The 25859-nt window shown below is 47.2% G+C and overlaps 3 protein-coding genes across 4 annotated transcripts; 2 read left to right on the forward strand and 1 right to left on the reverse strand.

The window, feature by feature from the left end:
- Nucleotides 1-769: 769 nt before the first annotated feature.
- Nucleotides 770-4589, forward strand: LOC123068893 (uncharacterized). The gene is made up of 3 exons (XM_044491576.1): nt 770-1330; nt 2697-2891; nt 3123-4589. Exons 1-3 carry the CDS (start codon nt 785-787, stop codon nt 4362-4364), a joined length of 1983 nt encoding a protein of 660 aa, XP_044347511.1. The 5' UTR covers nt 770-784; the 3' UTR covers nt 4365-4589.
- Nucleotides 4590-4901: 312 nt separating this feature from the next.
- LOC123068892 (protein ALWAYS EARLY 3) lies at nt 4902-12708 on the reverse strand. Of its 2 annotated transcripts, none has more exons than XM_044491573.1 (16): nt 12448-12708; nt 11057-11200; nt 10803-10907; nt 10650-10712; nt 10303-10380; nt 9571-9748; nt 9115-9486; nt 8607-8690; nt 8363-8511; nt 7608-7883; nt 7340-7521; nt 6974-7256; nt 6315-6500; nt 5770-5994; nt 5537-5674; nt 4902-5444 (listed from the first exon to the last, which is right to left on the reverse strand). In XM_044491573.1, exons 2-16 carry the CDS (start codon nt 11162-11164, stop codon nt 5253-5255), a joined length of 2619 nt encoding a protein of 872 aa, XP_044347508.1. In that variant the 5' UTR covers nt 11165-11200; nt 12448-12708; the 3' UTR covers nt 4902-5252. The 2 variants fall into 2 exon arrangements, with proteins under 2 accessions (XP_044347508.1, XP_044347509.1); XM_044491574.1 differs by having other exon boundaries at nt 12452-12702.
- Nucleotides 12709-19311: 6603 nt separating this feature from the next.
- On the forward strand, nt 19312-25528 carry LOC123067375 (uncharacterized RNA methyltransferase BH0687). The gene is made up of 12 exons (XM_044490196.1): nt 19312-19530; nt 20810-21574; nt 21656-21838; nt 22426-22535; nt 23277-23385; nt 23513-23668; nt 23980-24095; nt 24220-24386; nt 24673-24803; nt 24890-25030; nt 25114-25169; nt 25262-25528. The coding sequence occupies exons 1-10, from the start codon at nt 19312-19314 to the stop codon at nt 24995-24997; spliced, it is 2064 nt and encodes a 687-aa protein (XP_044346131.1). The 3' UTR covers nt 24998-25030; nt 25114-25169; nt 25262-25528.
- The last annotated feature ends 331 nt before the right edge of the window (nt 25529-25859 follow it).

Here is a 25859-nt window from a genome sequence, read left to right on the forward strand (position 1 = left end):
GCGGAACATTGTTAAGCCAAATATAATCGCAAGTGATTACGGAGCTACCTGTAACTAACATTCTTCCACCACAGCACGCACAATAGTTTAACATGACAACAAATCATCAGTGATCATAGACTACAAGATCACAATCATGTTTTTTTTTTACGTAAATGATTACGACCACGTGGAATAGCTGTAGATACCACAGCGGCAATAATTCCACGTAAACATAACCTGCGCACTACCAAATTAGCCATCGGTCAACATTTGGAATTTGATAATAATCCAAACACTTCTTCTTAGGTTTCTCAAGTGTACCATGTAGCACCACATAATTGCAAGCGATCAGCGGCGAAAGCACTGTAACCACCAGTACCATTCCTCCACCAAAGCACGCATTACGCACAATAATAATTCAGCATGAATGATGCGGCGCGGGACCGAGAATCAATCGTATCGCGCGCGATCCGCAAGGCAGGAGCAAATCCAAGCGAACACTCCCACCAACAGCATCAATGATAGGAAAAGCCTCCAAAAGAAATCGCCAATCATGGGGAGAGCACAAAAAAACGTTTTTAACCAAAACAAATGCGCCGGAGGGAGGAAAAACGTGCATGTGCGGCTTCCCGCGTCGACCGATCCGGCTCGGTTTGGCGCGTGATGAGTAGAGGAGTCCGGCGCCCATGGCGAGCGGTTGGTCGCAGTGCGCAGTCCGGCCCCACGCCCCGTCCACGTCCAATCTTCCCGGCACCACCGGGCTGGCCGGCTGCCACCCCGGCCCCACGTGCGCGCCCAGCGCATGCCCGGATCGCCTGCGGCTGGGCTGCCTAATAAAAGCCAACCCCCACCCAGGCCAGCCAACGGCTCGGAGCGGCGCCAGCCAGCGACAACGCGCACCACGCTCGCTCGCACACGCACAGACAGACGCGTCCAGGGAGAAAGCCTCCGGCCGGCCGACCGACGCTCGAGGAGGGAGAGGCGGACGGAGGTGGAGGGCGGCGGCATGGTGGTCAGGCGGTCGCCGGCGCGGCGGCGGGGCGTGCGGGTCGGCCCGACCAAGCTCGAGGGCCTGCCGGCCGCGTGGTCGGCCCCCGCCGTGGCCGCCGTCAAGGTCAAGTGGCCCGGCGCCGGCGGGGCGCTCTCGCAGATGCTCACCGGCAGGCGCGGCGGCCGCGGGGTCACCGCCGTCGAGCCCGTCGGCGGCGACGGCGCCGTCCGCTGGGACGCCGCCGCCGACGCCAACCGCTTCCGCGTCGACGTCGAGCCCAGCGCCAGCCCGCGCGGCGGCGCGGGCGCGGGCGGCGCCGGCCGGCCGGAGCGCGGCGTCTTCTTCTCCGTCCTATACGTGAGTGCTCCCCGCCGCTGCCACTCCGTTTCTTCCTTGATTTTTACTCCATCAGATCAATCGTCTCGCTTATACTCGAGAGTCCTCTAATACAATCGCTCCATTTTCTTTCCAAAGCTGCAGTTTTTCCTGCACATTTCATAGTAACACACGATTATTGTCGATGCTGAAAATAACACGATTGACGATTTCTACCTTCGCGACAGATTTACTAGTATGATAATTACTAGCTCCGTTTTCATCTACAGACAGACAAACAAACGAACGAACATGGTTTGTTTAAGGTGTCTAATTAACTTTACTCTACGCTCTATTATAAACATGCTTTACCAATGCTTCCAAATTTTGCATTATTTTTCCTCAATGATAGCGTTGATGATGTATTAGTATTACGTCTATGTAAGCCTAATGCGTGGACAGCATTTCTTGTGAATCGCAAGCCTGAGACGACCGCAGTTTACAACGCCTCAGGTCAATACAAACCTTTTTGCCAAGTAGCGGTCAGGAAATTCAGCATTTGGGGGAGAGAAGTCAATGGCTGCGTTAACCACATGGCTCCAAAATCCATGACATAACCCAGCACTAGTGCCGGGCTGAACAGGAAGCGTTCTCCTCTCTTCTTTTTCACTTCCCTGTCGGGCGATTTCGTCAAAAAAGGCATGATAATAATGCCACCATGAGGTTTGAAACTGTGAAACGAAGCACCGGGTGGGACGGGGCCACGTAGGTCGGGCGCCCCCATTGGCCAGGCAATTAAGTTTGACTTTTGGCTATTAGGCTTTTGTTATTAGGTAGCATAGCATGATCTATGACATGAGGTGTTGAGTCATGACATTTATGCTTGAGTGTTATGGTTTAACAGTACTTACCGAAGATCGCTTTCGTGTACGTTAAAGATGCATTTGGTTGATAGTTGGATACTTGGATGGATGGTGCGTTATGTTATGTATCTTTCGGCGTTGATGTGTGCATGCCTGGATGGTTGGTTGGTTGGGTTCAATGTGGTGTCACCTTTTTGTTCCGTTCCGGTTAATCGGTTGTTGGCTAAACTTGTGCATCACAAAAAAGGGTTACAACAGTAATCAGTTAATCTCCCTTAGCTGTACTATATTACAAGAACATCTTCTTGAAGTAAAAATGTTGGGACTTTCAGCTCCAATGGATCATCCCAAAGTTGGAAACTTCTTTTTTAAGCAAAAACGCAGAGGAACCATGAAACTTACTGCGGAATCAATGGCACCGAATCAAGGCATCTCTGCTTTCTCTAGGGGTCGTATTCATTCCCGTGTGTATGTATGATGCGTGGGCTTTTGGTCATTCGGAGCTGGCAAATCTCTAAGTAGAATAGCTTGCTGTTGTGGTGCAGGGATTCCAAGAACAAGGGAGGGGCAAGGACCTGGTGAGGCTGGACGAGATCGGGACAGCCATGATCAGCCTGGAGGAGTGCTGCTGGGAGATGCAGCTGCAGCAGCAGCAGAAAGTTGGGGCTCCTCTGCAGCAGCTGGTGGTTGTCCCCATCAGGGTCAGGAAGGACGGGTGGGCAAGTGATGCCATGCTCTATGTAAGCAACCAGCATATACATCCTCCCTCTCCTTTGATTCCATTGCACATCCTCTCCAATTGTTTACGAGTTTGTGTCGGTTTAGGTTTCGGTATATGTCATGCTGGTTCCGATCTAGGGTAGGAGTCCGAACCCTACTGTGCTCTCGTGTGCTCTGGCTTGTTATAAATTCAGTGCATCAATGGAGTCCTGGTCCCTGAAAATCGTGTGCTTGTGCTTGACGAACGGCAGGTGAACGTGGAGCTGGTGGACCTGAGCACGCCGGCGGAGGTGGAGAGGAGCGTCTCGTTCAGGGAGAAGCCGAGGGCGAACCCCACGCCGGTCCCGACGATGAGGGAGATCCACAGGGGCTCCACCTACCACGAGGTTCTTGACCTGAAGCAGCTGCTCGACCTCGCCGAGAAGCAGGGCAGGGTGGCGGTGTACCGGAACAAGCGCAACTCGGACACCAGCAGCGTCAGCAGTGGTGGCATGAGCAGCAGCAGCAGCACCGTCAGCCTGAGCAGCGCCAGCACCAGCACCAGCGGCGGCGCCAGCCCGGAGCCCGGGTCCACGTCCAAGCGCCGGTTCCTGCCGTGGCGGCGGCGGAGCCGGGAGTCGCTCTCCCAGGAGATGCCCGTCGCCAAATGCTGCGTGGGGGACGACGACGATGCCTGGGAGGCGCGCGAGTTCACGAGCAGGGACTCGGAGACGCGGCTCCGGACGCCTGTCTTCTTCGCGTCCATCGACCAGCGCGACGACAGCGCCGGCGGCGAGAGCGCGTGCACGGCGCTGGTGGCCGTGCTGGCGGCGGCGCTCCACGCCAACCACCCGCTGATGCCGACCCGGGCGGAGCTGGACGCGCTCATCCGGGACGGCTCGTCGGAGTGGAGGCGGCTCTGCGACGACGAGGCGCACATGGCGCAGTTCCCCAACCGGCACTTCGACCTGGAGACGGTGCTGGCGGCGCGGACGCGGCCCATCGCCGTGGAGCACGACAGGGCCTTCGTCGGCTTCTTCCAGCCGGAGAGCTTCGCGTCGCTGTCGGGCGCCATGTCGTTCGACGACATCTGGCGCGAGATCAGCGCCGGCGCCGGCGAGCGCGCCCCGGGCGAGGCCGACGTGTACATCGTCAGCTGGAACGACCACTTCTTCGTGCTCAAGGCGGAGAGCGACTGCTACTACGTGGTGGACACGCTCGGCGAGCGGCTCTTCGAGGGCTGCGACAAGGCCTACATGCTCAGGTTCGACGCCACGTCGGAGATGCGCGCCATGCCGTCGCCGTCGTCCGAGGCGGCGGAGGAGGTGGTGGTCGCCACCGGCAAGGAGTGCTGCGGCGAGTTCATCAAGAGGTTCCTGGCCGCCATCCCGCTGAGGGAGGAGCTGCACATCGAGCAGAGCGGGTGCGCCGACGCCGGCGCGCCGCACCGGCGGCTGCAGATTGAGTTCCACTTCACCGTGCTGCAGCAGCAGCAGCAAGATGGAGGGAGATGACAGGCGGGTGTGCTTGCTGCCTGACTGCGCTGCTGCACTAACATGATCAATGTACATTCATATACATACAGCACAGATGAATAGAAACATGAATGACAGCATTATTATTACCAGTTGCAAGATTTTGGATAGTAGTAAGTGTAATAGGCACAGGGAATACAGAATATGTTTACATACAGTGAATTAGGCAGACAGAGATTGTAAAATATACACCGAGTTTCTTGAGTGTTTGGGTAGGCAGTGAACATATACATACATACGGAGTCCTTGAGTTTTCTTATGTTGTTGGGTACGACGGATACTTCTCTGGATAGCTGCGCTTGTCACTCTGAATTTCAGTACACACAATACACTGAGATGCAATTGCGCAAGGTCTCAGTCAACTGAGATTTAACCAATTCTCGAGACACCATCATGTTTAGTTACAAATAACATTTATAAAAAGTAAGAAAAGAACTTGAAAAATCACACAGGTCTCTGTGTAAGATCTCAAGACAGCCAACTACGTACTGTGAGTGGGATTTAGCAACACCGTCATAACAAAATTCAGCCGTCCGAATTTGTATTGGTAAAAAAACAGGGAATACATGTATCTCTTATTGTTCCTGTGAGTAATGAACTGTTCAGGTCTGCAAGCCAAGCAGACCTACCCTGAAGGGTTTATTCTATACACAGAGATTACAAGCGAGCTGGACAATTGGCCAGCAACACATCTATGCTACGTTTTCTACTCAAAACGCTGCATTTCTAAGCTAATGTCGGCAGGGCAGAGAGTTGAGCTTACTCCAGATGCCCTGATTTGCCGTCACAAGTCTTGGTAAAGTCACCCAGAATCAATCACCGAGGACCACGTCGGAGGACCCTGGGTGTGCCCTCCCGCATCTGGGACTACATTGCCAGAGCTGCATTGCCAGATGTTGTTGGCACAAGTGCTAGTATCTGGCTCTTGACGACGGCGATGTAGCTCTCTATCTCGCTGTAGATCGCGAGGTTCTCTGGACAGCTTGGGCGCAGCATCGAAAAAGCACGCTCCAGCACACCTGCTATCTTGGCAGGCGGGTGCCGATGCTCGCTCAGCTCCTGCGCGTGGTTGGACAAGGACGATGAAGCGAGATATAAACTATAGTAACCATAGATCATATGGTAGAAGATGGGATCTGTGGACATTTTACCTTGATTGCAATAACTGTAGCAACACAGTTCTCTATCAGGGTGGATGGAAGCTGGGCATCATCAAGAGTAGACTCAGATTCCAGGCTTATACATGGTGTTGCTTCTTCCCCAGATTCATTACCATTTCCATAGCTTGCCTAAGCAACGGAAATCAACAACATATTGAGTTGAAAAATACGATGAAACCGTGGCTGCACAGAAGTTGAGAGTTGCCAGAAGGACTTGAACTTACCTGCATGACTTCACCAACCATCTGTTTGGCTTGTTTAAGCGATTTCTGGACAAATGCAGTAACATGAGAATCCAGTTCATCACTCTGACCACTGTTGTTGTTTGAGCGACCCCTTGATTGTAAACTGTCGGCGGCGGACTGGAGTGGGTGGAATGGTGGCAGTGTAGATCTACAAATGGTGGTACTCTTGCTGGGTAGCAGTTCACCGCCCACAGAAGATGAAGCCTGTCGATAAATAGATTAATCAGAACTAGCCCTGAAGTACTACTACAATCACAAGTAATTGGATTCTATAGAACAGTTCAAGGACCAAGCAGTATTTGATGTCCATGATCATAAATATTACCCCCTTCCCAAATTGCTTGTGTTGGATTTATCTAGATATATCTAGACAAATCTAAGACAAGTAATTCCGGACGGAAGGAGTATATATTAGCTTTAACTTACATATAAGCACTGCATATTCAACTTTGACTAATAACTACGCTCCTTAGAAAATATAAATTTGGACAGAATAAAACCTTATGCTGTTCATCTGATGTTACCTGTCGACTACTGGACGACTCAGGTACGGAAATGTCATTCATGATATTACCCCAGCTCTCCTTTGAAGTAAGCTCCGGAATGTGCTCAAAATCCGGTTTGCGGTGTGCATTATTTGAGAGGGAGCTCCTCTTCTTGAGATCGTCAGGCAGATTATCCAACCAGTTTACAGGCATACAATCAGTGTCCTGGAAAAGAATAAGTTCAGTTATGCATTTCTGGGTACAAAAATATAGCATTCACCTTGTTCTTGAATGACTACATCAAGGAAGTACATGTGCTTCTCATGATAGGAATATAACTAATAGGAATACATAGCAAAAGTGCACACATGGTTGCATGCCAAATTACAAAAAATAAATTGGCATGTATTAAAACCACATCTACTGAAGGCTGTCGCCAAATTAGTACTTTTCAATGGAAACTGCTTAACATGGTCATAGTCCTTGTATGTCAAGGACCAAAAGCTTCCACATTGGAAGGGTAATCATGTTTACAGACTAGGAAAGCTTATTCTTCCTTTCTACAGTGCAAAACCAATAGCTGACCTATTCTGCCACATAGATAGACGGCACACTTCATTTCTAAATGTCTAATTGCCAACAAAATGTAACAAGTATACAGATAATTGTTGAAGAAAATAAAAATAACAAATACATACCTTAATTATATCAACACCTAGATCAGGGCTATCAAACTGGACCTTGTAACAATCCCGCTCCATGATTACCACTTTACCATCAGCAAGTTCTCTGGTACTCGGGTGACGAACAATGACATGCTGGCCAACTGAAAAAGGCCGAGCAAGGTCTGTTGGTAGAGAATCCCGCAAGCCATCACTTAGTTCAGCATAGTATTTCCTAACGTTTTGTCGATAATCCTCAAGTTTTTCCTTTTCTACTGCCAGGAAATGATTGGAAAAGCGACGGGGCTTGCCGAGAGAACTGCAGATAAAAAAAATCTTTCAACATATATGCAAACAGACAAAGAAACAATGCTACAACTTCCAGGGTTTGCAAGTTAATACCTTCGGATTGTGCTCCACTCAGATCGAGTGAGCCTTGAAAGATGGCTCAATTTTGCAAAATTTAAGTAGTTCACAAATTCATTATTCATAAACCATGGATAATCAACTGCGCTGTAGAACCACTCGTATGTACACCATCTACGAAGTGATTCAGATGACAAGCAATGCAGCAATTTCTTTGCCTGAAAATAGTGAACACTTGCGAGTTAGGAAACATGTCTCCCATAATAATATATAAATCTGCAGCAATGATAAATTATAAATGTACCTGTAAATTATCGGCACCTTCATTGCAAAACACATAGTTTTTTTTGCATTGTACTTTGGATTTTCTTTTGCTCTTCCTTGACATATTTATTTGAGGGTCAATTTCCATCGGTGCATCAGGGGATACTTCAGCACAAATATTTGCAGTTGATTCAGGTATATCTATTGCTTCTTTCTCAAAGTCAGAATTCAAGGAGGGCTGCTCCGTGGCATCAAGCTGACATGCTTGTGGTATAACTGAAGTATTACCAGAACTGATTTGTTCTTCAGCCAGCACCTGTGGGAAGAGTATGACAAAATGGAACTGCCATTAGACTAACTGGAGCGATAGTGAAAAGAACACATATATGTTTACAGTTTTTTAAGGTCCACTTCAAAGGAATAACCACAAGGAAATAGTGGGAAAATTGATAACAAATGGACGCCCAATTAGAAACCCATAAGGGATGACATCCCATGAATAACTAGCATAAAATTTTATGAATGTACTGATCAATTGCATAATAAAGTTGAAATACAAGAATGGTAAGCATCTAATTGAAGAATCAAAACATCTTTCAAACTGTAAATGCCGACAGCATGAAGACAAGTACAACTAATAGAAGCTGCCACAGAAGACAGCTAGCTCAAATTAGGAAAATCAATGAATTGACTTAATTTTATGTTCTGTTACTTCTGTATGAGTCGGAAAGGGACCTTCTAAAATTTGGATTCACAGCATGCATACAACATAGTTAAATATTCACAATATCTTACCTCTTCATCTGGTAACTTCTTTCTCCTTTTTTTCCTTTCCTCTGAAGCACTGGAATCACTATCTTGCTTCGTTTGTTTAGATTGATCGACAGGAGAAAGCCCTTCCTCCTGTGTGTTACATGATGCAGAAATTATCTTTCCACATGTACCTGGATCATTAGATGGAAAAGGGGAAGGATAGGCCATTAACAACATTCCTGAGATAATGTAGTTGGAAAGATGAATTAGGAGAAATTTGGCGAACCTGAAGGACTATTAATCTTGGCCTGTGACGTTTCATTGGGCACAGTCACCAGACTCTCCAACACATCTAAGACCATCATCTCCTCTGAAAAAAACAGTAGTCAGAATGTTACACTGCTGATAATTATTAGTAGTACTAAGCATTGCTAACGAGGGTTAATCGCATGTGACCAGGAAGCTATGCTGAAAAGCAATTAGGCAGCAGCAAAAATTAAGTTGTTGCTCATTTAGACTGTGTTTCCTTGGCCAGCTCATGGACCTGCGGTTCGGACAATAAGCTAGAGTGGTTGCCATACTATTTTATTTGGTTTCTATGCATCTGAACTGGCAGTTTTGAGTCTCCATCTCCAAATAAGTACACATAAATCAGACCATTTTATGCATCATTTCAGAAATGTATCATATCACAGTATTCACGACTCACATGACACATGATCGCTAATTCCAGAAAGAAGCTCTCTGTTTGTTGCCAATGACAAGGCAGAGCAACAATTTGTTTCAAAGAATACCTGGAGAAAATAACCGACTAAGTCTCTCATAATCAGATAAGTTATGCCCTTCTTTTTCAGCCACCATCGTGGTACCAGGCTCAACTTTGCTGGTCTGGCCTTCGTCCATGCTTTGCTGAATCCTTCTCTTCTTCAAATTTAAATGTTGCTGGGACTGAGATATCTCAGTATCTTCAGTTCCTTTGATTTCCAAGAAAGTCTGGCCCTGAACAACCTTTGCTTCAGTGATTCCTGAACTTCCATCAGGAGAGCTTCCATCATTATTTATCTCTTCATTAGCCTTGTTTGTAGAATTGATGTCCAAAGGAAGTAAAACTGGTACACGAGGAGTACGTTTCCGAACAGGATGTCTACTGATGTACCTGACAAGTTCTGAAAATAAAAAGAACATGAAACTATCAAAACTACGTTTAAGGGAACCAAAAGGACATGGCATATTTGCCTTGCAATACTTGCCTCCATGGTATCTTTTCTTGAAAGAAGATGTAAAGCCAGCAATTCTCATTTCCTGATTTGTGAAGGCGTTGTGAGGGTTAGGTGCTGCATTCTCTTTTTGCCACGCAGCTTCTCCACGTCTCCGTCCCTTCCCAGATGATGTAACCATCTGATCAGTTTCTCTTTGACTTGGAGATTCCTGCCAGTGAGAGAGTTTTATTAAGTTTTATGCTAGTCAAATTCAGAAGTAGGTCAAATTCCTTATAAAGTTCTATCATTCGCCTCGCTTTAACACTTATTTTCTGTGCTGTATTTCCTTCGCTAACCACATGTTTGATGGATAATCATCCATTTGTAGAAAATCATACTTCAGAGCCTACTAAGTGCAAAGAGCGGTTCAACGGATGCAATGTCAAAAGTCACTCCAGAAGTTAAGATAAGCACTCAAGGTTAGTAATAATCATCATCACTTTAAAACTTGTCTTACAGTCGCCACCTTTTGCACTTAGTTGACTGTACATTTCAATTTTAGTTAAATAGATATTGTAGAGCCCTCCTTACAGTATCATATCGTACTTACAGGCAACACTAGAACTGAACTATGAAGAACCATAATAATTATATGGTACAAACATTCACATATGTTATGGAACCAACCAAAAAGAGAGATAAAGTACAGGGATTTCACATAACCAGATACATAAGTAAACAGCAGTTCAAATATCCAACACAAGTAAAACATCAAAATCTTACCAAAGCATTGTCATGACCAGCAGCCAATGCAATAAATCCCCTGGCAGTACCTTCACACTCCGGAAGAGATAAGAAAGTCTACAACAAGAAATGTCAGTCTATAACTATTTTATTAAGGTTAATTGATCAAATTAAATCATGCCAATTTAAACAATGATCATAGTGTGAAACATCACTGCAGGCTGAAATATACTACAACCAAAATTTCAATAACCTCCAGATATTTAATAATGCCCTGTTCTCTGTCAGCAAATTATCGTCTTGGTTTGCTGAACCCAGAAACTGTAGAAGATGCATGATAATAGTCTCTGCAACTAGGACATTAATACATTAGAACAAATACTCACCCGATGCACATAGTAAAGAGCTTCTACAGTGTCTGCCGATTTGCTGCCAACTACTGCACTGATCTGAAAAGACTCAACAAACAGTTTTCTGTTAGGCCTCAGAAGGTACTAGGGGAGAAGAAAATCAGAGAGATGGAAATATGAGATCCAAACCTTTTTCCAATTCTTTCCATGCCGCCGGTAGGCTCCATAAAAGTGCATCAGCTCATCCCTGTTCCAGTGGGGATCTAAGTCTGACCTCTTCCTCTTCTGAGAAATCTAACATTTGGGTGCAAGAGAAATAACAGGTGAATAACATATTATTTTAGAGTGAAGTGTTATCTTAAGAATGGGGAAATGTGGTGTACTCGTGCTACAACTACCGGTCATCGCAAATGAATCTATCATCAGGTCCTGCTATGTCTTACTTTAAGTTTCACATTGCTTGAACTAGTTGGATCCTCATGATGCTGTCGATCCTCGTGTCTTTTTATTGTGATCTTGTGGATTGTGCGAGAACCTTTTGCTGGACCCATTGAAATCGTCCTTGAATTGAGACCCGCCCAATATTGCTGCAAGCCAGAAAAGCAACCTCAGTATGCAGTAGTTTATAATGCATATACTTAATACCTATGCAGTTACACAGTAATCACTAGTCAGATTTGGGCAACGAGGCTATCAGCTTCGGGGAAGGAAACCATAATTAAGAGTTCAAGCCAGACCTACTTAAGAACCGAAGCTGAAGAGGATTTCATTTAGAAAATCCACACTTCACAAGCTTTAATCAGGCAATCACACAGACTTTGAATCTCCTAGACATGTTACTACGCAAATTTACACAAAGGTTCATGGAATCTACCCGGCTGTGCAAATTCTAAAGCGACAAAAGACCCAAAACTCAGAGAAGATCAAACCACTCACGCATCCAAATCCGCCAGAGCTGAATTGTCCGACGAACTGTAACAAAAAAGATGAATTTTGATGGCCTATAGCCAAAACCCTTGGCTGTCCAAAGCAATGTAAGAAACAGCGAGTTAGATAAGATCCGCAAGTGGATAGCAGAATTAATCCATGACCGGAAACGAAGAAGAGAATTGCTAATAGCAGATACTAATCGGAGAGGCAAGGGGAGACATGCGACAAAAATCCAAGCCAAAATCGTAACAGCAGATAGACGAAACGCAACCCAGGGAACATCTCATCAGAGATCGGGACGCACAAAAAAAGTCGCGGATGAAATCCCCTCAGAACCTCAACAAACGAAACGACTTAGACCCATAAATCTCAGAGTTCCAAGCGCGCAGGCAGCCGTCGCAACCAAATCTTCGACGGGAACTGGTTCTAAAAAATCCAAGCGGCCTAAGCACACATCTGCTCATAGAGAAGAGACCATCTAAAACGTGCAAGTCACAGAGCCGCAAAATTCCCCATCGCATCTTCTCCGAGAGCGGCCCAAAAAACGCCCCCGCAGACCTCCCAGACGCGACCGAACCACGGAGCGAGCGAGCGAGCGAGCGAGCGAGAGCGAGAGAGAGCGAGAGCGAGAGCGAGAGCGAGAGAGAGAGAGAGAGAGAGAGAGAGAGAGAGAGAGAGAGAGAGAGAGAGAGAGAGAGAGATCCTCCAAGGATGGAGCGAAAACACGCCAGGAGATGACGAAGCGAGCAGCGAAAACAGCGGAAATTGCCCACAGAGTCGCCCCAAAACCCACCGCGGAAATCCCAGCCGGGGAGGCCTCGGCCGCCGGCGGGAGACCCATCTCGCCAGAGATTACGCGGACACCCCACGAAATTCCACCGGCCAATCCGTGGACGAAGCTCACCTGCCTCGGATCTGGGGGGAATCGGGCCCGGGCAGCGCCTCAGCGCAGCTCGGCGCCCCTGCACCGCGCGCGGGGACGACGGCCGACGCCCTGGACGGAGCTCCCCGCCTTCGCCGCGTCTGCCGGGAGGAGGACCCGCGCCGCCGCTAGGGTTCCCGGGGGCCCCCGCGGCGGAGGCTGATCGGGGGCGAGGGTGGAGGAGGCGGCGAGTGGGCGAGGTGGTCGGTTGTGTTTGCCTGCGGGAAGGCTTGGCTTGGCGGGCGCAGGATACAAGTAGAGGAGGAGAAGCCGAGCAGGGAAGGGAGGGGCCGGTGGGAGGGCGGGTCTGCGAGGTGGGCGGGGATCCAGGGGGGTAAACGCAAGTTTGCCCGTTTGAAAATTAGGGTCTGGGACGGAAGTGTTGCCTGTTTCAGTTTCGGGAGAACGCCGTGCCGCGTGGGCCTTGCTGGGCCGCCGTTTCGGCTTCGGGGGTGTTTGTTTTTGGTGGGGAGAAAGCAAAGCGCAGGGCGATTGTGTGTGTGTGTTTTTTTCGGCTATGCCCCCGTGCTAGATGGTTATTATGTTGCTTGGGGGTTTTGAGGGCATGTTCGGTTCATGGCCGAGCAGGGCTTTCCCGCGCTATCTAGCGCTAAGCCGCGGAACCCGTACAATACTTCCGGAACAATTCTGTTGCCAAAGCCGTTATGTGGTTTGAAAATATGAGGCTACACGACAAAGTGAGGAACTGGACTGATAAAATGTGACACGTTACGACAAAAAACTACGAAACAGACAATACCCACCCAAACTTCACCAACAAGGGGGAGTCATTCCTCTTTTCTCGTTCTCTCTCCTCCATTGCATCTAAGCTTTCCTTTCTCGTTTCCTCAATCGACTCATCTCCCTCTCTTCATTGTTGCCTTCGCTGGTCGGCAAGGAGGATGGATATGTGAGGTGGGTAGGGTTCCAGGGGGTAAATGTAAATTTGCCTGTTTGAAAAATAGGGGCGGGGATGGAAGTGTTGTTTTAGTTTTAGGAACACTGTGCAACGCGGGCCTTGTTGGGTCGCCGTCTCGGCTTTGAAGGTTTGATGGGGAGCATAGGGCGATTTGTGTACTTTTTTTGCAATGATGCCCCCGTACTAGATGGTTATTATGTTGCCTGGGAATTTTGAGGGCATGTTTGGTTCATGGCCGAGCAGAGCTTTCCCGCGCTATCTAGCGCTGAGCCGCAGGAAGTCGTACAACGCTTCTGGAACAATTCCATTACCAAAGCCGTAATGTGGTTTGAAAATATGAGGCTATGCGATAAAGTGAGAAACTGGCCTAATAAAGTGTGACATGTTACGACAAAAACCTATGAAACAAACAATACCCACCCAAATGCGTGTGGCAAAGTAAAACATGACTACCGAACAAATGTGCCCTACAATTAAGGAGGCTATGGAGAAACTACAAACTTTATTTTATTAGGGCACTAAGTTGTGATTCAAACACGCCCTAAGACTTCACCAACAAAGAAGGGGGGGGGGTCATTCCTCTTTTCTCGTTCTCTCTCCTTCCCTGCCTCTAAGCTTTCCTTTCTCGTTTCCTTAATTGACTCTTCTTCCTCGCTTCACCGTTGGCTTTGTCGGCCGGCGAGGAGGGTGGATATGCGAGGTGGATAGGGTTCTAGGGGGTAACGTAAGTTTGCCCGTTTGAAAACTAGGTGCAGGGATGGAAGTGTTGTTTTAGTTTCAGGGACACTATGCAACGCTGTCCTTGCTGGGCCATCGTCTCGGCTATGAAGGTTTGGTGGGGAGCAAGCACAGGGTGATTTGTGTTTTTTTTCAATGATGCCCCTGTGCTAGATTGTTATTATGTTACTTGGGATTTTTGAGGGCATGTTTGGTTCATGGCCGAGTAGATCTTTCCCGCGCTATCGACTGCTAAACCGCATGAAGCCATACAATGTTCCAGGAACAACTCCATTACCGAAGCCGTTATATGGTTTGAAAATATGAGGCTATACGACAAAGTGAGGAATTAAAGTGTGATACGTTATGACAAAACCCTACGAAACAAACAACACCCACCTGAATATGTGTGGCAAAGTAAAACATGATTACAGAACAAATGTGCCCTATAATTCAGGAGGATATGTAGAAACTACAAACTTTATTTTATTAGGGCAATAAATTGTTATCCAAACACGTCCTAAAACTTCACCAACAAGGGGGAGTCGTTCCTCTTTTCTCGTTATCTCTTCTCTGTTGCCTCTAAGCTTTCCTTTCTCGTTTCCTCAACCGACTCCTCTTCCTTTCTTCATTGTTGGCTTCGCCGGCCGGCGAGGAGGATGGATATGCGAAGTGGGTATGGTTCCTGGGGGTAAATGTTAGTTTGCCTGTTTGAAAATTAGGGGCGGGATGGAAGTATTGTCTTAGTTTCAGGAACAATGTGCAACGCGGGGCTTATTGGGTCGTCGTCTCGGCTTTGAAGGTTTGGTGGGGAGCAAGCATAGGGCGATTTGTTTACTTTTTTTCAATGATGCCTCCATGCTAAATGCTTATTATGTTACTTGGGAGTTTTGCGGGCATGTTTGGTTCATGGTCGAGGAGAGTTTTCCCGCGCTTTCTATCGCTAAACCGCGGGAGGACGTACAACGTTCCGGGAACAATCCTGTTATTAGAGCGGTTATGTGGATTGAAAATATGAGACTACATGACGAAAGTGAAGAATTAGCCTACTAAAGTGTGACACGTTACGACAAAAACCTATGAAACAAAGAATACCCACATGAATGTGTGTGGCAAGGTAAAACATGACTATAAAACAAATGTGCCCTACAATTCAGGAGGCTATGTACAAACTACAAACTTTTTTTTGCAAACACGTCCTAAAACTTCACCAACATGGGGGTTTCCTCTTTTCTCGTTCTCTCTCCTCTGTTATCTCTAAGCTTTCCTTTCTCGTTTCCTCAACCGATCCTCTTCCTCTCTTCACCATTGGCTTCACCAGCCGGCGAGGAGGGTGGATATGCGAGGTGGTAGGGTTCCAGGGGGTAAACGTAAGTTTGCTCGTTTGAAAATTACGGGCGGGAATGGAAGTCTTGTTTTAGTTTCAGGAACAATGTGCAACGCGAGCCTTATTGGGTCGTCGTCTCGGTTTGAGGTTTGGTGGGAGCAAGCATAGGGCGATTTGTGTACTTTTTTTTGCAATGATGCCCCTGTGCTAGATGGTTATTATGCTACTTGGGAATTTTGAGGGCATGTTTGGTTCATGGCCAAGCAAAGCTTTCCACGATTTCTATCGTTGAACCACGGGAAGCCATACAATGTTCTAGAAACAATTCCGTTACCAAAGCCGTTATGTGGTTTCGAAATATGATGCTATACGACAAATCGAGGAATTGGCCTAATAAAATATGACATGTTACGACAGTTGGGAATCAAGGATTCTCGGACAAGTTTTTCTGGACAGAGGGAGTATGTAACAAGCAATACCCACCCAATGTGTGTGGAAAAGTAATACGTGACTATAGACCAAATGCGCCCTACAATTCAAGAGGCTATGTAAAAACTATAAACTATTATGTCATTAGGGCAATAAGTTGTGATTCAAACACGTCCTAAAACTTCACCAACACGGGGGAGTCATTCCTCATTTCCCATCCTCCCTCATCCATTGCCTATGAGCTTTCCTTTCTCGTTTCAACAACCGACTCCTCTTCCTCTCTTCCTCGTTAGCTTCATCGACCACGCGAGGATCGAGGGTGAAAGGGGCTCAATTCCTGATCCGTCGTGTCTATACTCCCCATGTATTTGCATCTGTAGTGGTTGTTAAGTGTTTACCCATCTATAATAAACAACATCACATTTCCTTCTTCCTTCCTCCACTCATCTCGTCCATGGTGGTTGGGTTGAAGGATTTGGTAGGACTGCAAGGAAGAAGATTTGAGGCCATGCGTCGTGCTTGGGGTGGCGTTGTTGTTGAATCTCCGATCCGTATCCATCTTCTCTACGAGCTGACCAACATTGCGGTGGTATCATTTTTGGAAGTAGTGAGTTATCTAAGGTCTGGTTTCGCGTTCTTTTCCTTCTTCTCCCTTTGAGCCCCTTTCCCTTTTCTCTATTTGGGTTCATGATGGTTGTTGGGCTCTTGGCTACATCTACCTAACATCTATCCTGCTTTGTTCTCTCACTACTCCCCCTAGAGATCCAACCAAGATGGCTTGAGACATTTGCATGATCTCATTTCTCATTCCATGGCTTGCATCTCAGTTCCTCCCAGTGATATTTTCTTCGCCGTCTCATGCATTGGGAAGATGGCATCTTGCTCCTCTATTTTTGTATCTGGGCTAGGGGTCTGTGATGGAGGATGACCAGGGATGAGGGAGGAAGAGTAGGCGAGTGGGCGAGATGGTCGATCGTGTTGCGTCTGGCTTGGCGGGTGCAGGATACAAGTAGAAGAGGGCATGAGGAGGCGGGCGGGGAAGGACGGTTTGGAGGGTGGATATGCGAGGTGGGTAGGTCCCAGGGAGGTAAACATAAGTTTGTCTGTTTAAAAATTAGGGGCGGGATGGAAGTGGTGTCTCAGTTTTGAGAACATTACGCGAAATGGGCCTTGTTGTGTGGTTGTTTCGGCTTCCGAGGTTTGGTGGGGAGCAAGCACAGGGCGACTGTGTACTTTTTTACAGCGATGCCCTCGTGCTTGATGGTTATTATGTTACATGGGAATTTTGAGGACATGTTTGGTTCATGTTCGAGCAAAGCTTTCCCGCGCTTTCTACTACTATAAAGTGCGGGAAGCCGCACAACGTTCCAGGAATATTTCGGTTAGCAATAGTGTTACATTGTTTGAAAGAAAGGCGTGTCTATGCCAAAGTGAGATGATCTGCTAATAAAGTGTGACATGTGACGACAAAACCAGGGAAACAACAATTAACCGTAAATATCCATTAAATGTACGTCAGAATAAGACATGGCTAGGAACCAAACATGCCTTATGATTCATGAAGCTATAATGTTTTCTAGAATAATTTGGTTAGCAAAGTTGTTACATAGTTTAAAAATGGTGGGTATATTGCAACGTTAGGCAGGCTTCTAACAAAGCGTGACACATCACGAAAAAAAACCCCATTGAAACAGACAATAACCCTAAATGCATACCAGATATGTGGCAAAGTAAAATACGAGTACATATCAAAACGTGTCCTACAATTCAAGAGGCTACCACAATGAATGGCATATGTGGATATGCAAAGAGCTCGTCAGAAGGGTAGGGGGAAGCATTCACATGGAAACGCAAAATAAGGTGGAAGAATGAGGACAAGGAGGGTAGTAAACTTCGTTGAACGACGACGAAGATACTTGTGACGTCGCTTGATGGGACATAAGCTTTGAGGCGGGGTGGAGCTCAGGGGAAGGAGGCGACCGTTGGGCCATCGATAGAGGGAAAATAAACTCGAAGGCTAGCACCGGGGGATGTTGTCGGAGGAAGATGGGGGCGCTACTCTCAGACGCTATGGGCGTGTTTGGTTGCCATGCGCTACCGTACCCGCATTGTATACACTTCTCCACCCAACCTGGCTATGCAAATGCAGCCTCAAATGCACCATGTGCATGTTGTTTGGTTGCCTGCATGCCCTCTTACCTGCATGGGCTGAACCACACTGCCTGGTGTTTGGTTGCCTGCATGTTAATGCACAAACACAAGGCATGGTGTTTGGTTGTATGCAAGGCCTGATGTGTGGTAACCTCTTTGGCTAGTAGGTGAGGTTACCACCACACTTCGGCAGCACACATCATAAGCACAGCAGAGTATAAATAGAGCATCAACTAGCATAATTCAGATATAAGCAGTACCGCAGTTCATAACAGTTCAACGCATAAACCATAAACATGTTCAAAGTAGACTCGATAGTACGCTCAAAAGAGGTGGCCCGGCCCTACTCCTTGGCGGCGAAGGCTTCGTCGTGCTTCCCGCACTTGTTGACGACCTCAATGCCATCGTCGTCGAAGATGATGACCTTGAGGGTGTCGGGAGTGAGGAGCTTGAACGTCACCATGTAGCCGATCTTGTTCTGATGAACGACTGCGTAGGTGGCCCAACCCTGATCCAGGGTCACCCTACCGTTCATCAGCTTGACCGTCACCTTCCAGGAGCAGCCGGTGTTGTTCCTGAGCTTGAACTCCGTCGGCACCAAGACGAAGTGCTTGGTGAAGTCCAGGGGCATGGGAATGCACTCAAGCTTCGGTGCAAGGATGGCCTTGCGGAAGTGAGTTGGGCCATCCTCGTGATGGTAGTGGCCGTAGTTGCGGCGCTTGTTGCTGGGGGGCTCCTCCATGCCCTCGTCGTCGCCACCCTCAAGCGTCTTTGGGTCTTCCTCGGCGGTGGGCGGCAGCTCAACCTCGTCGGGCATTGGGTGAAGGGGCTGCTTGCCCTTGTTGTCAACGGCCGGGAGCACCTCTGTGCCCATCTCATTGCTATCCTCGATCTGCACACAAGTCATGGAGTCAGGCACTGCACAGAGTTCATGGCTAATTCAAGAGATTGTAGTTAAAATGGCATGACTGTCACTCTTCTCCTCCTCTCCACCCCCCTATATTTACTCACCTTGCCCACCACTACTTACCCACCCCCTCTCTTCTTTCACTGTCAACCTTCCTCCTCCCCTTCGCCATGAGCTCTAGCTCCAGCTCCAACGCCAACCCTTCCCTTGGGGTATTGGCTGGAGGGCCTTCTTCCTCGGGTGGACGGCTGGTGACCGGACCAAGTTCGAGAACACCATGGAGGTGTGCTCGAACTTTGGCTCCATGCCGGACATGCAGAACGAATCTAATGCCGTGCTCATGAAGGCCACTAAAGAAGAGCTGAAGCGCTGATTCCTGACCCAGCGAAGGGCGCGATGGCAGTTGACATCATTCACTTGGCTATGAATCAGGCCGTCTCCGACGACCCTAAACAGAGGAAGAAGTGGTGCAAGTACAAGACCTACTGGGCTCCAGATGACCGCCATGCAGCAGTGTACTGGGAGACGGCTATCGTGCCGCCGACGGTCATCGGCGAGGAGCCTAAGGAGGAGGAAGAAGAGGCGGTGCACATGCCAGCTAGGGCGCCGGAGCCAGTCCGTCCTACCTGGCAGATCGACCTCGACTCCGCCGAGGACGACGAGGACGACCCGCCGGCCCGCACGGCGATGAAGAAGAAGATGAAGGTCAACGGCTCGACCAGCCGCTCCGCACGCCGGTGACGGCCGCCGCGGTCAGTCGGTGTTCGTTGTGTACCCCCTTTCCCCCTATTCCCCTATCCCCCAATCCCGAAATCTACCTTATGCATTCCGATCTTGCATGTATGAACTCGTATGAACTGCTATGAACTAGTATGAATTACCCCTATGCTTATCTACCTCTATTCCACATTCCCGTCCGCCGTGGATCGAATCAAGTATGCATGTCGAAGAGAGAGAAGTGCTTACCGCCATTGATGGAGTCCGGTGGTCTTATTCCTCTGCTTCGATCCGCCGCCGCCGGTGATGGAGTCCGATGGTCTTCTTCCTCTGCTCCGATCCGCCGCCGCCGGTGAGAGTCGGGAGAGTGGGGAAGAGTGGGGAAGGGAGCGGTGAGGGGCGGTGAGGCTAATAACTTCCGGTGCTTCGGGAAGCAACGCGGCTTCTCGAGCGTGTCCGCGCGCGTGCAACCGCGCCCGCCCACGTGCACCGCTCGGGCCTGGCCTTGGAGAAACTGCCAATTCGTGCGTTCCTAGTGAGCCAGGCCCATAGGTGCTTTAAGAAGCGTGCGATGCAAGCCCAATAGTGTATGCGGGCTACCAAACAGGCCGAATCCTTCCCGCGCGAGCCTGGTTTTATGCGGGCAACCAAACACGCCCTATGTGGAGGAGACTGAGGCATGCCCAGGGGCCTCTCGACCGATCATTAGAGAGAGATGGAGGGAGGGAGGGAGGGAGGGAGAGAGAGAGAGAGTTGGGTTTTCTCACCGACCTGTCGAGATGTGGATTGTTCCCTCGCGGAAACAACACACATCGGGCCGGCGGCCACTATGCGACCAAATGCGTTAGTGGGTTTCCCTGGGTGCATTTGACACTTTGTGACTCCTGGGTTCGGCGTATGGGCTGTGACAGGGAGATCAAGAGGGGGGAGGGGCTACTGGGCTACCAAGCGGGCCTTAATTGGGTTCGGGTTTACAAATCCGTCTCAACTTTCCCCGTATCTTATTGGGTTTACTAAATAAAATATTATTCTTTAGTAAGCTAATAAATGCTAATTCAAAAAGCAAATCCATCTTTAGGATGCAATTACTGGATCATATTAATTCGGTAGAATATTAATGCAACCCGCGATTACATAGCTTGGGTACTGCACACTTTAGCGCTTCAAAAATGATCAGATATTGCAGTTCAGAAGGGTCCGTACTGCAAATTGCCACCGGTGTGCTGGTTTGCTAACTGAACAGTGGGCCCGTCGTGACAGAGTGGTTACCACCATCCTCGGCTTCTCTGCCGCGCCATCTCCACCGTCCGCCGTCAATCCTCACCGCGCCACAGCCGCCGCCCAGATGGCCGCGGCTGGCGCCTTCTCCCCTCTCTCCGGCACCCTCCTCCGCCGCCGCATACCCCTCCATCATCACCGCCGCTTCCTCTACATCGCGGCCGCTGCCTCGGAAGCCCCCGCGCCTGCCCCCACCCCGTCCCAGCCGCCGCCGCCGGCGCGTCCACGCGGGAAGGGGTACTTCCCCAAGAAGAACGAGATCCTCGAGCTGACCTGCGAGGGGCTCGCCTTCAAGGGGAAGGGCGTCTGCAAGGTCGACGGCTCCTCCTTCGTCCTGCTCTGCGACGGCGCTCTCCCCGGCGAGCGCCTCGTTGCTCGCGTCCGTCGCCTCCGCCGCGGCGCCTTCGCCGAGGCCGCCAAGCTCAAGACCCTCTCGCCCCACCACGACGCCGTCGAGGCCCCCTGCCCCCTCGCCGCCGACTGCGGCGGCTGCAAGAGCCAGTCCCTGGCCTACCCTGCGCAAATCCACCACAAGTACGTCCAGGTCCGCGACCTGCTGGTAAATTTCGGCAAGTTTGATCCCAGGAAGCTGGAGAGCTCGGATTCAGATGCCGTCCTTAAGCCCATCGTGCCGTGCGATGAGATATTTCGGTACAGGAACAAGGTGAGGTTTGGGTTTGGGCCTTTGGGGGTTTAGGAAGGGTTTGGGGTGTGGGAGGTGATGCATTTGCGGCCATGTTTGTAGATGGAGTTCTCGTTTGGGACGAAGAGGTGGATGAAAAGGGAGTGGAAGGAGGAGAAAGAGGAGGTGTCGAAGGGGGAAGAGGTGGAGACTGATGGTTATTCACTTGGCCTCCATGCACCAGGGTTCTTTGATAAGGTGCTTCACGTCGAGACGTGCTTTCTGCACAGTGAGCCAGCAGATAAGGTAATGAACTTGTTGATGAGAATGTACTTGATTTACTTACTGAGAAAAGAGTATTTGATTGATTGGGATGTCGGATGGTAGAGATATATAACTCGAATTGTTAGCTTGGTGGTAGCAGCATGCATACTGTTCTGGCTGGTTAGCTTGATACTCTAAAGCTATGACTTTTAATCCTCTGAACATTGGAAATGTATTGCCATATCAGACAAAACAAGCAGATGAATTGCTAAGATGATTTTGCTTATATGCTGAAATATATTTCTTAAATCTATCTTTTCAACTCTTAGGATCATTCTTTATTAGAAGTTTTACAACTATGTAATCTGGTGATTGTGTCAAAGCTAGACTGGTTGTGCCGTATTGCATTGCGAATGCTGTGCCGTTGGGGAACTAGTGAGCTTGGCTATATTTCTGGCACCCTTGTGTTAACTGGTGTTGGTAGAGGTCTGGTGTAGTTTGGCTTTGTTTGTTTGTTTGTTCACTTTTTTGTGTGTGATGTTACTGTACTATCATTGAATGCACATAGCACATTCGTTTTTGGTGTTTGATTACAGGATGTTGAATTGATTAATTGCTAATTTCCATAGGTTCTTGCAGTTGTTCAAGGAAGTTGGACGGATCCGGCTCTTGGCCTCACGCCTTACGATGTCTACAAGCACACTGGGTTTCTCAAGCATCTAATGATACGAACTGGAAGGTATGGTGGCCTATCTGATTGTTTTTCCCCACTTGATCCAACAGTAATGCAGCTGATGCTGTGTATATCACTTTTCATGAATCTGGATGTGCGTTTTGATTCATAGTATGATACTCCCTCCGTTCCATAATGTAGTGCATATAGATTTTTTGAAAAGTCAAACCTAACAAACTTTGACCAAGTTTATGGAGAAAAATATTTACATCTAGAATGCCAAAAATATATCTTTAGATTCATCATAAGATGTAGTTTCATATTTTATATATTTGGTATCTTAGATATAAATAGTTTTCTGTATAAACTTGATTAAAGTTTGCAAAGTTTGACTTTTCGAAAAATCTATACGCCATTATGGAACGGAGGGAGTATCATATTTACTGTTTACTGCATGAAAATTTTATGCATAGTATAGTTGTAGATATATTAATATTATTGCCACAACATAATGACAGAATGGTACTGATACAATGCACTCAAATAAACTAGTATACCATAACAAATTGAATTGATAAAGTGTGAAATTTTCCGTTTTGTATCTTTGGCCTCATTAGCTGTTTGGCCATATATTGATATCTAGAAAGGCATTATTTATAAATCTTCCAATTAAAAAAGTATAGTTGTTAAGGCAGGGGCAGGTCATGTTGTTTGCCACCAAACAAAGGAGCCATTCAACTTTTTGTTACTTTTTGAGCAATCTTTTTGTTTGATGGACGCTTTAAAGATTCCGTTTTTTCCTTTCAGAAATGTCAGCACTGGAGCTCCAGAAGTGATGGTCAATTTTGTGACATCATGTTATAAACCTGAGCTACTGGTGCCTCTTGTGGATAGAATCACAAAAATATCTGAAGTGGTACATAATTGAATCTTTCCTGACATGGTGTTTAATCTACTTAGCCAATCATATATCCCAGTAGAACTCTTTTATGCCACAACTATCCTGGCTGACCAGTATTGATATTCATGTACTGCTAATGTAGGTAAGTGTCGTAAATAATGTGAATACATCTGTTGGCAATACATCTGTGGGTGAGCAAGAATATACCTTGTACGGGAAACCGACCATTACAGAGATGTTGAGAGGACTTACATTCCAGATATCTGCCAACTCCTTTTTCCAGACTAATACAAAACAGGTTTGTTTATGTATAAATGCATGAATCGCATGGTAACATATTTTTCTAATCATCATTGCAGCATGTCATGTCATGCATCTCCTATGTTTTTAGGCTGTTTAATTTCAATGGAAGCATGCAAATAGCTTTAAAAATAGCATATATGAGGAGGTTGCACATTTACTCAGCTGAAAGAAACTACTGAATGTTAGAAATATGATTGTTGAAATGAAGTCAGTTTCTGGTGGTGTACTAGCTGGATGTTTAGTACTTCAAATTTTATCAATACGTTCCCCATGTCTGCATATGAAAGTAGCATGGTTTTCTTGCAGGCTGATGTTCTTTATAAGCTTATTGGAGATTCTGCTGGGCTTAAAGGAGATGGCTCTGAGATTGTTCTTGACTTGTTTTGTGGAACTGGAACCATTGGGCTGACTCTTGCTAGAAGGTAGGCGTCCTTGTGGTGGTAGCTATTTTGAGATAGCAAGTTAGCAACAGCTACCAACCACTGGCTAACTTCTATATCTGGTTAACATAAAACTACAGTTACTAAGCATTCTTCTTTTGCCCAGTGCAAAGCATGTTTATGGATATGAAGTTGTCCCTGAAGCCATTGCGGATGCCCAAAAGAATGCTCAGTTGAATGGTATCAGTAATGCTACATTTGTTCAGGGAGACCTTAACAAAATCAACGAAACATTTGGGAAGGAATTTCCAAAGCCTGACATAATCATATCAGGTTTGTGTTTCTTAGAATTTGTTGTAACTCTTCGGCACCAGAATCCACTAGTCTCCTGATTCTCCCTCGAAATTTTGTGTGAAAACCACAATGCTTTCTGAATTTTGTCTTGAAATATTCACTAGCTGCTAATATCACCTCTAGATATAGATTTTTTGTTTGTTTGTTTGCTGAACTTATGCAACCGACATGCATGAGATATTTTGGAATTTAGAGAGTTATGATCTATCAGATGAAATTCCAGTCTGTTTTGTTAAGACCTACTTTTTGTTGATGAATTCTTCAGATCCTAATCGTCCTGGGATGCACATGAAGTTAATCAAGTGGCTGCTGGAAGTTAAAGCCCCTCGAATAGTGTACGTCTCGTGTAATCCAGCTACTTGTGCACGGGATCTGGACTATCTATGTCATGGCGTGGTATGTTTGCTGCTACTTTTACCAGCTTTCTCATATTTTGGGTCCGTTGCAATGCTTAGCTGCTTCTCCAATGAATTTGCCCGCAGGAGGAGAAAGGCCTGAGCGGGTGCTACGAGCTGAAGCGTGTAATACCTGTCGATATGTTTCCCCACACTCCTCATATTGAGTGTGTTTGCTTATTGGAGCTGTGCTGATTTTCAGTTCCGTTCAGCTAGAGCCACCAGAAGGTTTTCATTTGCTTCCTTATCCAGCATAATAACTTATTATTCTGCTCTTATAAGTTCTAACCATCTTCCTACTTGCGGTTCAGAGATTCATATTCTGAAACGGGGTACACCTATTTTTGATGTAGAGTATATGCACGCGGTGAGTTGTTTGATTTAACATTTCAATATCGTTTCATCTGGTACGTGTGCATGTGTAACTGAGGAACATGTTTTCTTTCTATGGATGATCAGGCATATCATGAACGGTGGTTTACTGAAGCCATTTTGAAGCTAACCAGACTCGCTGATTGCTGAATGTATTGTTCAGTTCGCGTATCTCAAGCTGAAGAGGCACACAACGCGAATGTGACGTACTGTGTGGGTTGAAGCCCTGGAACTACAAGTGCCCTATAGAAGGATTCTGGAAAAATCTTCGACAGTTGAAGTTCTTTTAATTGTTGCAGGCAGGCGATACATTCTGTTAACAGTGAGAAAAGAAAAGGATGGATTTGTCTGATCTCTTCACGATGGTGTCTCAGAACTTAAATTTGCTTCCGGGACATCCTTGACTCCTCCCATAGCTGATGCCGAATCGTGACTCGTTCTTTGTTTAACTGAATTTTGGTTCGTGGTTGGCATGTACCGTGTATGTTTTTTTCTTTTTTGATTGATGATTCCGTCATTGAGAACTTTCAAGGAATGTATAAGACCCGAGAAGTTAGAAATGCAAATGGTGGCGATGGAATCGAAATGCCTTTTCGAATCATGGGCGGTACCTGTATTTCCAAGAGAGAAAATAAGAAAAAATCTAAAAATAAATAAAACTGAAGCGTCTTGACATACGGGGTGC

Source organism: Triticum aestivum, chromosome 3B (genome assembly GCF_018294505.1).
Source record: "Triticum aestivum cultivar Chinese Spring chromosome 3B, IWGSC CS RefSeq v2.1, whole genome shotgun sequence".
Classification (NCBI taxonomy): domain Eukaryota; kingdom Viridiplantae; phylum Streptophyta; class Magnoliopsida; order Poales; family Poaceae; genus Triticum; species Triticum aestivum.

Coding starts and splice junctions, on each gene's coding strand:
- LOC123067375 (XM_044490196.1), top strand. CDS start 19,312: ATGGCAGTTGACATCATTCACTTGGCTATGAATCAGGCCGTCTCCGAC. Junction 22,536..23,276: donor CTAATGATACGAACTGGAAG/GTATGGTGGCCT, acceptor TTTTCCTTTCAG/AAATGTCAGCACTGGAGCTC. Junction 23,669..23,979: donor TCCAGACTAATACAAAACAG/GTTTGTTTATGT, acceptor GTTTTCTTGCAG/GCTGATGTTCTTTATAAGCT.
- LOC123068893 (XM_044491576.1), top strand. CDS start 785: ATGCCCGGATCGCCTGCGGCTGGGCTGCCTAATAAAAGCCAACCCCCA. Junction 1,331..2,696: donor TCTTCTTCTCCGTCCTATAC/GTGAGTGCTCCC, acceptor GTTGTGGTGCAG/GGATTCCAAGAACAAGGGAG. Junction 2,892..3,122: donor CAAGTGATGCCATGCTCTAT/GTAAGCAACCAG, acceptor GACGAACGGCAG/GTGAACGTGGAGCTGGTGGA.
- LOC123068892 (XM_044491573.1), bottom strand. CDS start 11,164: ATGGGTCCAGCAAAAGGTTCTCGCACAATCCACAAGATCACAATAAAA. Junction 8,691..9,114: donor TAGTCGGTTATTTTCTCCAG/GTATTCTTTGAA, acceptor TGTTTTTTTCAG/AGGAGATGATGGTCTTAGAT. Junction 5,445..5,536: donor CTACAGTTATTGCAATCAAG/GTAAAATGTCCA, acceptor AACCACGCGCAG/GAGCTGAGCGAGCATCGGCA.